At 46.1% G+C, this 12,700-nt stretch overlaps 1 protein-coding gene across 3 annotated transcripts in view; it reads right to left on the bottom strand.

The window, feature by feature from the left end:
• dscaml1 (Down syndrome cell adhesion molecule like 1) overlaps positions 1–12,700 on the bottom strand; it is a 426,233-nt gene that overhangs the window by 163,515 nt on the left and 250,018 nt on the right. For all 3 annotated transcript variants that reach the window (XM_061878592.1, XM_061878593.1, XR_009802713.1), the window contains exons 8-9: positions 6,296–6,438; positions 2,559–2,688 (exon numbers count right to left, since the gene is read on the bottom strand). In XM_061878592.1, the coding sequence (XP_061734576.1) occupies positions 2,559–2,688; positions 6,296–6,438 (273 nt within the window). Of the gene's footprint in view, positions 1–2,558; positions 2,689–6,295; positions 6,439–12,700 lie in introns of those variants that run through there.

The raw sequence follows: 12,700 nt of genomic DNA, 5'->3' as shown, positions 1-12,700 counted from the left end.
AACGTGTCCTGGGTCTTCCCCGTGGCCTCCTACCGGTTGGACGTGCCCATAACACCTCCCTAGGGAGGCGTTCGGGTGCCCGAACCACCTCATCTGGCTCCTCTTGATGTGGAGGAGCAGCAGCTTTACTTTGAGCTCCTCCCGGATGACAGAGCTTCTCACCCTATCTCTAAGGGAGAGCCCCGCCACCTCAAGCTCATTTGGGCCGCTTGTACCCGTGATCTTGTCCTTTCGGTCATAACCCAAAGCTCATGACCATAGGTGAGGATGGGAACATAAATCGACCGGTAAATTGAGAGCTCTGCCTCAATTTGCTTTGCAACATAAACACAACGGAACAAATACCCGGAACCCCTTGCAGCACTAACTCTTCCGGGACGGTACAATATACCCACCCCCCTCCAACCTCAACCTCCTCACGCTCTCTCAGGGAGAGCATGTCCTAAATTCCAAGCTGCTATTTTTGAGGCATGTTAAAACAAATAATGCACTTTGTGACTTCAATAATAAATATGGCAGTGGCATTTTGGCATTTTTTTCCCCCCATAACTTGAGTTGATTTAATTTGGAAAACCTTGTTACATTGTTTAATGCATCCAGCGGGGCATCACAACAAAATTAGGCATAGTAAAATGTTAATTCCACGACTGTATGTTTTGGTATCGGTTGATATCAGTAATTAAGAGTTGGACAATATCGGCAAAAAAGCCAATATCGGACATCTCTAATTAAGGTGTTTTCTTTTATCTTGAGTACATCGTTAAATTGTTCCGAATAATATCATTTAAAGACGCAGAGGTCCTCATTCATGCTTTTATCACATCTTAGGGTGATTATTGTAATAACGTCCGATTAGGTCTGCTTGAAAACAGTCTGCAGATGGCAGCCAGCATTTAACCGAAGCCGGGGAAATATGATCCATCACCCTTGTGATAGCCTCCATTCCCGGGGTATGATTGACGGGAGTGACATGGGGAACACGAGCACATTTTTCAAAAAGCACTTTCGACCATTGTTGCGTCCGACCAGTCTTGCTCTCAGGGAATAAAAGACACTGGTCAATCCCAAGTTCTTTCAGACGACATATACACTAGATTGCCAAAGGATCAGAATCAGGTGTCCTAACAGGTGTATAAAATCAAGCACTTAGACATGGAGACTGTTTCTACAAACATTTGTGAAAGAATGTGCCGCTCTCAGTGATTTCCAGCGTGGAACTGTCACTGGATGCCACCTGTGCAAAAAAATCCAGTCCTGAAATGTCCTCGCTACAGTCAAACTGTCGGCTTTATTATAAGGAAATAGAAGAGTTTGGGAACAACAGCAACTCAGCCACGAAAACCGACAGAGAGGGGTCGCCGACTTTCCGCACAGCCAGTTGCTACAGGGCTCCAAACTCCATGTGACCTTCCAATTAGCCGGGCGTGGCCGCCGCTGTTGCTCACTGCTCCCCTCGTCTCCCAGGGGAATGCGCCGAATGCAGAGGGCAAATTTCCCCACACCTAGTGTGTGTGTGACTATCAGTGGTACTTAAAGTTGACTTTAATTGATTTGCTCTGCTGTTTATTGTGATTGGCCGTTTGAGTTCCTCTGTCGGTTGTTTACATGTTTTATTGTGTTTTTTTTGGGGGGGGGGACAATATTATTGTGGAGAGGCGGAGCTGGCAGCCCGACAGCAAGGCAGGGCACACCGTAGCCTGGCCCAAGATGGTGGCGTGGAGGCATGGCCGTTAGTCCGACAGCGAGGCAGGGCACGCCGGAGCCGGGCCCAAGATGGCGGCGAGAAGGCGTGGCCGGCAGTTCGACAGCGAGGCAGGGCATGCCGGAGCCCGGCCCAAGATGGCGGCGAGGAGGCGTGGACTGCGAGCAAGCACCGAGGCAACCCCGCAAATATTATCAGGTGCGTGGGTTGCTCAGCTGGGCACAATTTAAATCTCCTCTTGCACTGTATAAAAGGGCAGATGGAGAGAGAAGGAGCCAGAAGCAAGCGGATGCCGAACGAGAGCGAGAGAGAGAGAGCCTCAGGAAGACGAAGACGCACGCAGCAGAGGAAGCAGGACACGGCAAGACTGAAAAGCAACCCGTAGAGACTCTTATTATTGAAAAGCAAAACAAAGTCTAACCTGCGCCACAATATCCTTCCTTGGTGGTCCTGAGAACCCGCACGACAGCATAATTATGTTCCGTCCATCCATCCATTACCTACCGCTTGTCCCTTTCGGGGTCACGGTTAGGCATTTTTAGAAGTTGTACGCAAAGCACAAACCTGTGTTAAACTAAATAATTCTACTTTGGCCTAACACCAACCTCGGAATTTTGACCTTAACTAAACAGTTCATTATTTGCCAATAACGAAGGGAAACGATCCTTCACAGGCCTTGTCCACATGCCACTTTTGAGTGTTTCATTCCCACTATATGCTGTGTAGAGCGGATCTATTTGTAGTCCGACAAAACCCTTGTGGGAACAGGATCGATACAACTGAACACGTGTTAATTCGCTGGGGAGATTTACGGGCGTTTTAACGGAGGTGAGTTCATTCCGACGTGGTGACTCACCTTTGACGGTGACATAAACCGTCTGCTTGATGAAGAGCTGAGGTTGTATGAGCACGCTGCAGATGTACGCCCCCTCGTCCATCCCCTTCTGGACGTCGGTCAGCTTCAGGGTGCCGTTTTCGAACACCACCTCCAAAAGACACACACACACACACACGGCTGACACTCGCGTTTTGCAGGTCATTTAAGGTAAGTTAGAGGGAGATGAATGACTAACCAAGAAAAAAATATCCCATATTTTGTTACCACCATTAATCTTAACTACTGAACTATTTGTTGTAATATTTGCATACATTTATCGTCCATGAATCACCATCTTAAAACCGACTAAATTATAATAAGAAATATCATATATAATAAGGCAAAAGGAAAGCCTCCAAATATCATTAATTACAGAATGAATGTTTAATTTTGCCTGATCTACAAACAATGTTTCCATATGAGTTGGGATTTTGTGTTGGATGTAAATATAAACAATGATTTGCAAATCCTTTTCATCCCATATTCAATTGAATCCACTACAAAGACAACATATTTGATGTTCAAACTTTTTTTTTTGCTAATAACATAGAATTTCATGGCTATAAAACGTGCCAAAGTAGTTGGGAAAGGGCATGTTCACCAGTGTGTTACATCACCTTTTCTTTTAACAACACTCAATAAACGTTTGGGAACTGAGGAAACTAATTGTTGAAGCTTCGAAAGTGGAATTCTTTCCCATTGTTGTTTTATGTAGAGTTTCGTATTTTACGCTTCATATTTTACGCTTCATAATACGCCACACATTTTCGATGGGAGACAGGTCTGGACTGCAAGCGGGCCAGGAAAGTACCCGCACTCTTTTTTTACGAAGCCACGCTGTTTTAACACAGGAAGATTTTGTCTTGACCCGAGATCTACAAAGCGGAGAGGAAGCAGGACCCTGTCTTGACCCGAGATCTACAAAGCGGAGAGGAAGCAGGCCCTGACACCCCTCCAAGCACCTTTTCTTCGAACTGTTTGAGTTCCTCTGTCGGTTGTTTACATGTTTAATTGTGTTGTTTTTTTTTTGGACAATATTATTGTGGATTTACGAAGCCACGCTGTTGTAACACGTGCTGAATATGGCTGGTCATTGTCTTGCTGAATTAAACAGGGGCGTCCATGAAAAAGACGGCGCATGGATGGCATCAGATGTTGTTCCAAAACCTGTATGTACCTTTCAGCATTAATGGTGCCTTCACAGATGTGTAAGTTACCCATGCCTTGGGCACTAATACACCCCCATACCATCACAGATGTGTAAGTTACCCATGCCTTGGGCACTAATACACCCCCATACCATCACAGATGTGTAAGTTACCCATGCCTTGGGCACTAATACACCCCCATACCATCACAGATGTGTAAGTTACCCATGCCTTGGGCACTAATACACCCCCATACCATCACAGATGTGTAAGTTACCCATGACTTGGGCACTAATACACCCCCATACCATCACAGATGTGTAAGTTACCCATGCCTTGGGCACTAATACACCCCCATACCATCACAGATGTGTAAGTTACCCATGACTTGGGCACTAATACACCCCCATACCATCACAGATGTGTAAGTTACCCATGCCTTGGGCACTAATGCACCCCCATACCATCACAGATGTGTAAGTTACCCATGCCTTGGGCACTAATACACCCCCATACCATCACAGATGCGTAAGTTACCCATGCCTTGGGCACTAATACACCCCCATACCATCACAGATGTGTAAGTTACCCATGTCTTGGGCACTAATACACCCCCATACCATCACAGATGTGTAAGTTACCCATGCCTTGGGCACTAATACACCCCCATACCATCACACATGTGTAAGTTACCCATGCCTTGGGCACTAATACACCCCCATACCATCACAGATGTGTAAGTTACCCATGCCTTGGGCACTAATACACCCCCATACCATCACAGATGTGTAAGTTACCCATGCCTTGGGGACTAATGCACCCCCATACCATCACAGATGTGTAAGTTACCCATGCCTTGGGCACTAATACACCCCCATACCATCACAGATGTGTAAGTTACCCATGCCTTGGGCACTAATACACCCCCATACCATCACAGATGTGTAAGTTACCCATGCCTTGAGCACTAATACACCCCCATACCATCACAGATGTGTAAGTTACCCATGCCTTGGGCACTAATACACCCCCATACCATCACAGATGTGTAAGTTACCCATGTCTTGAGCACTAATACACCCCCATACCATCACAGATGTGTAAGTTACCCATGCCTTGGGCACTAATACACCCCCATACCATCACAGATGTGTAAGTTACCCATGCCTTGGGCACTAATACACCCCCATACCATCACAGATGTGTAAGTTACCCATGCCTTGGGCACTAATACACCCCCATACCATCACAGATGTGTAAGTTACCCATGCCTTGGGCACTAATACACCCCCATACCATCACAGATGTGTAAGTTACCCATGCCTTGGGCACTAATACACCCCCATACCATCACAGATGTGTAAGTTACCCATGCCTTGGGCACTAATACACCCCCATACCATCACAGATGTGTAAGTTACCCATGCCTTGGGCACTAATACACCCCCATACCATCACAGATGTGTAAGTTACCCATGCCTTGGGCACTAATACACCCCCATACCATCACAGATGTGTAAGTTACCCATGCCTTGGGCACTAATACACCCCCATACCATCACAGATGTGTAAGTTACCCATGCCTTGGGCACTAATACACCCCCATACCATCACAGATGTGTAAGTTACCCATGCCTTGGGCACTAATGCACCCCCATACCATCACACATGCTGGCTTTTGAACGTTGCGTCGATAACAGTCTGGATGGTTCGCTTCCCCTTTGGTCCGGATGACACGATGTCGAATATTTCCAAAAACAATTTGAAATGTGGACTCGTCAGACCACGGAACACTTTTCCACTTTGCATCAGTCCATCTTAGATGATCTCGGGCCCAGAGAAGCCGGCGGCATTTCCGGATGTTGTTGATAAATGGCTTTCGCTTTGTATAGTAGAGCTTTAACTTGCACTTACAGATGTAGCGACGAACTGTATTTAGTGACAGTGGTTTTTTCAAGTGTTCCTGAGCAATGTGGTGATATCCTTTAGAGATTGATGTCGGCTTTTGATACAGTCGGAGGTCACGGTCATTCAATGTTGGTTTCCGGCCATGCCGCTTACGTGGAGTGATTTCTCCAGATTCTCTGAACCTTTTGATGATATTATGGAGCGTAGATGTTGAAATCCCTAAATTTCTTGCAGTTGCACTTTGAGAAACGTTGTTCTTAAACTGTTTGACTATTTGCTCACGCAGTCGTGGACAAAGGGGTGTACCTCGCCCCATCCTTTCTTGTGAAAGACCGAGCATTTTTTGGGAAGCTGCTTTTATACCCAATCATGGCACCCACCTGTTCCCAATTAGCCTGCACACCTGTGGGATGTTCCAAATAAGTGTTTGATGAGCATTCCTCAACTTTATCAGTATTTATTGCCACCTTTCCCAACTTCTTTCTCACGTTTTATTTGCAAAAAAAATATGTTGTCTTTGTAGCATATTCAACTGAATATGGGTTGAAAAAGGATTTGCAAATCATTGTATTCCGGTTATATTTACATCAAACACAATTTCCCAACTCATATGGAAACGGGGTTTGTAGTCCCGCTCCATTTAAAAGGATGAAATGTTACCTGGCGATGATTGTCAGGCAGCAGAAGTCCTTCCTTGTACCAGTTGATGGAATAATACGGGTAGCCGATCACCCGGCAATTTACAAAAGAGCTCCGTCCTGCCACGGCCGTGATGTTTTTCATAGGTCGAATCCTCGGGTTTCCTGTTGGACAAAACGAAGAGAAAGGAATAGAGCGAGACAGGAAGAGAGAGATTTGACCAGGAGGAGAAGAAGATAGAAGAAGAGAGGGGAGAATAAAACGGTTAGTTGATGGCGTCAGGGGCTGGATGTGGAATTTTGAAGGGAAGGAATAACGGGGGAGGGGGGGGGGGGGTTTCTAGGACAAGGAGAGAAAGAGAGAAGGTAGAATCTTTTGGTGGTCTCGGTGCGGATGGTAACTGAGAGTCTCAGGTCAAGTATTTCGCAACCCACGCCCAGGTGATTATTTGGGTGTTATTTCATGTCTAAAGGGCTCTCAGGTGAAGTGAAGTGAATTACATTTATATAGCGCTTTTTCTCTAGTGACTCAAAGCGCTTTACATAGTGAAACCCAATATCTAAGTTACATTTAAACCAGTGTGGGTGGCACTGGGAGCAGGTGGGTAAAGTGTCTTGCCCAAGGACACAATGGCAGTGACTAGGATGGTGGAAGCGGGATTGGAACCTGCAACCCTCAAGTTACTGGCCCGGCCACTCTACCAACCGAGCTATACCGCCCTTGTGTGTGTGTGTGAAGTGAATTATATTTATATAGCGCTTTTTCTCTAGTGACTCAAAGCGCTTTACATAGTGAAACCCAATATCTAAGATACATTTAAACCAGTGTGGGTGGCACTGGGAGCAGGTGGGTAAAGTGTCTTGCCTAAGGGCACAGCGGCAGTGACTAGGATGGCGTAAGCGGGATTCGAACCTGCAACCCTCAAGTTGCTGGCACGGCCACTCTACCAACCGAGCTATACCGCCCGTGTGTGTGTTTGTGTGTGTGTGTGAAGTGAATTATATTTATATAGCGCTTTTCTCTAGTGACTCAAAGCGCTTTAAAGAGTGAAACCCAATATATAAGATACATTTAAACCAGTGTGGGTGGCACTGGGAGCAGGTGGGTAAAGTATCTTGCCCAAGGACACAACGGCAGTGACTAGGATGGTGGAAGCAGGATTGGAACCTGCAACCCTCAAGTTGCTGGTTCTCTACCAACCGAGCTATACCGCCCGTGTGTGTGTTTGTGTGTGTTAAGTGAATTATATTTATATAGCGCTTTTTCTCTAGTGACTCAAAGCGCTTTACAGAGTGAAACCCAATATCTAAGTTACATTTAAACCAGTGTGGGTGGCACTGGGAGCAGGTGGGTAAAGTGTCTTGCCCAAGGACACAACGGCAGTGACTAGGATGGCGGAAGTGGGAATCGAACCTGCAACCCCCAAGTTGCTGGCACGGCCGCTCTACCAACCGAGCTATACTGCCCGTGTGTGTGTTTATGTGTGTGTGTGAAGTGAATTATATTTATATAGCGCTTTTCTCTAGTGACTCAAGGCGCTTTACATAGTGAAACCCAATATCTAAGTTACATTTAAACCAGTGTGGGTGGCACTGGGAGCAGGTGGGTAAAGTGTCTTGCCCAAGGACACAATGGCAGTGACTAGGATGGTGGAAGCGGGATTGGAACCTGCAACCCTCAAGTTGCTGGCCCGGCCGAGCTATACCACCCCATGATGTTAACATTGTATTTAGAAAGTGTCAGAATAATTGTATCCAAGTTATCACAAAATGTTGTGTTGCCGGGAGTTCCCAGCGACCAGACAAAAGCTGTCTATGTTCTTACCAAGCAGAAGGCTGGTAAAACTCCACTGTGTGGGATGGGAAGCGACGTGAAGGTGTGGGTTTATTTGATGTATTTTAATCCACAGGAAGATTTTGTCTTGACCCGAGAACTACAAAGCGGAGAGGAAGCAGGACCAGACCCCCCCTCAAGCACCTTTTCTTTGAACTGTTTGAGTTCCTCTGTCGGTTGTTTACATGTTTTACTTTAATTTAATTTTTTTGGGGACAATATTATTGTGGATTTACGAAGCCACGCTGTTGTAACACGTGCTGAATATGGCTTGGAATTGTCTTGCTGAAATAAACAGGGGCGTCCATGAAAAAGACGGCGCTTAGATGGCATCATATGTTGTTCCAAAACCTGTATGTACCTTTCAGCATTAATGGTGCTTTCACATGCCACTAATGAACCCCCCATACCATCACAGATGTTGGAAACCATCACTAGTTGACAAACTAGTGATGGTTTCCTGTGGACGGGACTCTCGCTGCTGTCTTGGATCCGCTTGAACTGAACTCTCACTGCTGTCTTGGAGCCACTATGGATTGAACTTTCACAGTATCATGTTAGACCCGCTCGACATCCATTGCTTTCGGTCCCCTAGAGGGGGGGGGGGTTGCCCACATCTGAGGTCCTCTCCAAGGTTTCTCATAGTCAGCATTGTCACTGGCGTCCCACTGGATGTGAATTCTCCCTGCCCACTGGGTGTGAGTTTTCCTTGCCCTTTTGTGGGTTCTTCCGAGGATGTCGTAGTCGTAATGATTTGTGCAGCCCTTTGAGACATTTGTGATTTGGGGCTATATAAATAAACATTGATTGATTGATTGATTGATTGAGAGGCGGAGCTGGCAGCCCGACAGCAAGGCAGGGCACGCCGGAGCCCGGCCCAAGATGGCGGCGAGAAGGTGTGGCGGCAGTTGGACAGCGAGGCAGGGCACGCCGGAGCCTGGCCCAAGATGGCGGCGAGGAGGCATGGACTGCGAGCAAGCACCGAGGCGGGGTCTGCCAAAATCAGGCCCGCAAATATTATCAACTCACACCCAGTGGGCAGGGAGAATTCACATCCAGTGGGACGCCAGTGACAATGCTGACTATGAGAAACCTTGGAGAGGACCTCAGATGTGGGCAACCCCCCCCTCTAGGGGACAGAAAGCAATGGATGTCGAGCGGGTCTAACATGATACTGTGAAAGTTCAATCCATAGTGGCTCCAAGACAGCCGCGAGAGTTCAGTTCAAAGCGGATCCAAGACAGCAGCGAGAGTCCCGTCCACAGGAAACCATCTCAAGCGGAGGCGGATCAGCGGCGTAGAGATGTCCATCCATCCATCCATTTCCTACCGCTTATTCCCTTTTGGGGTCACGGGGGGCGCTGGCGCCTATCTCAGCTACAATCGGGCGGAAGGCGGGGTACACCCTGGACAAGTCGCCACCTCATCGCAGGGCCAACACAGATAGACAGACAACATTCACACACTAGGGCCAATTTAGTGTTGCCAATCAACCTATCCCCAGGTGCATGTCTTTGGAAGTGGGAGGAAGCCACGCAGTCACGGGGAGAACATGCAAACTCCACACAGAAAGATCCCGAGCCTGGATTTGAACCCGGGACTGCAGGAACCTCTTATTGTGAGGCAGACGCACTAACCCCTCTGCCACCGTGAAGCCGGCGTAGAGATGTCCCCAACACAATTTTGTCTCAAAATTAAAACAGATAACAGAGAAATGGGAATTTGCTGTTTTATTTTCAATGAAATAATAGATCATACGTAGAAAAAAGGTCCATTTTTTTCCTACCAAGAAGAGTACGGATGTTATTAGTGAGAAAATATACTTATTTTAAGGTATTTTTGGGTTCAGTGAGGTTAGCTAATTTTACTTGTTTTAGAACGTCTTGACAAGCCAAATTTTCTCATATCTCGGTATAGCTCGGTTGGTAGAGTGGCCGTGCCAGCAACTTGAGGGTTGCAGGTTCGATTCCCACTTGTGCCATCCTAGTTACTGCCGTTGTGTCCTTGGGCAAGACACTTTACCCACCTGCTCCAGTGCCACCCACACTGGTTTAAATGTAACTTAGATATTGGGTGTCACTTTGTAAAAGCGCTTTGAGTCACTTGAGAAAAGCGCTATATAAAATATAATTCACTTCACTTCACTTCACTCATTCTATTGGCAGATAATTTTGCTTAGTTCAAATAAAAATACCCGTCATTTTTGTATTTTTTTCCCCTTGTTTTTGAACACTGACTTTTTGCAGTGCACACTGTGAACCCACACCAAACAAAGATGACAACCACATTTAGGGAGAACATCCGCACCGTAACACAACATAAACACCACAAAACAAAGACCCTGAATTGATTACCATGAATTGATTTACGTGGTCCCCGACTTAAACAAGTTGAAAAACTTATTGGGGTGTTACCATTTAGTGGTCAATTGTACGGAATATGTACTGAACTGTGCAATCTATTAATAAAAGTTTCAATCAATCAAAAACTCAGCACGGACTCATTCGGGACGCTACAATATACACCCTGGGGTCAGGTGGTGGGGGGCGTGGTCGGGGCTTGGGCGAGGGTGTTGTTGGGGGCGTGGTTAAGAGGGGAGGAGTATATTTACAGCTATCCATCCATCCATTTCCTACCGCTTATTCCCTTTGGGGTTGCGGAGGGGCGCTGGCGCCTATCTCAGCTACAATCGGGCGGAAGGCTGGGTACACCCTGGACAAGTCGCCACCTCATCGCAGTATGTGTAGAAATCTTGATTTATAATTGAAACACTTGTTTATTTTTCAACAAGTTTTTAGTTATTTTTATATCTTTTTTTCCAAATATTTCAACAAAGACCACTATACAATTTAATAAATCAGAAACTGATGACATAGTGCTGTATTTTACTTCTTCATCTTTTTTTTTCCAACCAAAAATGCTTTGCTCTGATTAGGGGGTACTTCAATCAATCAATCAATGTTTGCTTATATAGCCCTAAATCACTAGTGTCTCAAAGGGCTGCACAAACCACTACCACATCCTCGGTAGGCCCACATAAGGGCAAGGAAAACTCACACCCAGTGGGACATCGGTGACAATGATGACCCAGTGACAATGATGACTATGAGAACATGATACTGTGAAAGATCAATCCATAATGGATCCAACACAGTCGCGAGAGTCCAGTCCAAAGCGGATCCAACACAGCAGCGAGAGTCCCATTCACAGCGGAGCCAGCAGGAAACCATCCCAAGAGGAGGCTGATCAGCAGCGCAGAGATGTCCCCAGCCGATACACAGGCGAGCAGTACATGGCCACCGGATCGGACCGGACTCCCTCCACAAAGGAGAGTGGGACATAGGAGAAAAAGAAAAGAAACGGCAGATCAACTGGTCTAAAAAGGGAGTCCATTTAAAGGCTAGAGTATACAAATGAGTTTTAAGGTGAGACTTAAATGCTTCTACTGAGGTGGCATCTCGAACTGTTACCGGGAGGGCATTCCAGAGTACTGGAGCCCGAAATGAAAAAGCTCTACAGCCCGCAGACTTTTTTTGGGCTTTGGAATCACTAATAAGCCGGAGTCCTTTGAAGGCAGATTTCTTGCCGGGACATATGGTACAATACAATCGGCAAGATAGGCTGGAGCTAGACCGTGTAGTATTTTATACGTAAGTAGTAAAACCTTAAAGTCACATCTTAAGTGCACAGGAAGCCAGTGCAGGTGAGCCAGTACAGGTGTAATGTGATCAAACTTTCTTGTTCTTGTCAAAAGTCTAGCAGCCGCATTTTGTACCAACTGTAATCTTTTAATGCTAGACATGGGGAAACCCGAAAATAATACGTTACAGTAATTGAGACGAGACGTAACAAACGCATGGATAATGATCTCAGCGTCTTTAGTGGACAGAATGGAGCGAATTTTAGCGATATTACGGAGATGAAAGAAGGCCGTTTTAGTAACGCTTTTAATGTGTGACTCAAAGGAGAGAGTTGGGTCGAAGATAATACCCAGATTTTTTACAGAGTCACCTTGTTTTATTATTTGGTTGTCAAATGTTAAAGTTGTATTATTAAATAGAGGTCGGTGTCTAGCAGGACCGATAATCAGCATTTCCGTTTTTTTGGCGTTGAGTTGCAAAAAGTTAGCGGACATCCATTGTTTAATTTCATTAAGACACGCCTCCAGCTGACTACAATCCGGCGTGTTGGTCAGCTTTAGGGGCATGTAGAGTTGGGTGTCATCAGCATAACAGTGAAAGCTAACACCGTATTTGCGTATGATGTCACCCAGCGGCAGCATGTAGATGCTGAAGAGTGCAGGGCCAAGGACCGAACCCTGAGGAACTCCACACGTTACCTTAACGTAGTCCGAGGTCACATTGTTATGGGAGACACACTGAATTACTTGAATTAAAAAGATGTTCACAGGGGGTACATCACTGAAAAAAGGTTGAGAACCACTGCTCTAAAAGCCGTAGATGTTATTGTCACATATGCATGCACAGTAGATGGCAGTATTGTCCTATTTAAAAGTGTCACAGCATTGCTGTTTACGGCAGACAAACTGCTGAAATCCGAGTTTGAATCCGAGTTAATGTCGCTATATCTTGC

Source organism: Nerophis ophidion, linkage group LG18, assembly GCF_033978795.1.
Source record: "Nerophis ophidion isolate RoL-2023_Sa linkage group LG18, RoL_Noph_v1.0, whole genome shotgun sequence".
Classification (NCBI taxonomy): domain Eukaryota; kingdom Metazoa; phylum Chordata; class Actinopteri; order Syngnathiformes; family Syngnathidae; genus Nerophis; species Nerophis ophidion.
This window is presented reverse-complemented; position numbering and strand designations above follow the sequence as displayed.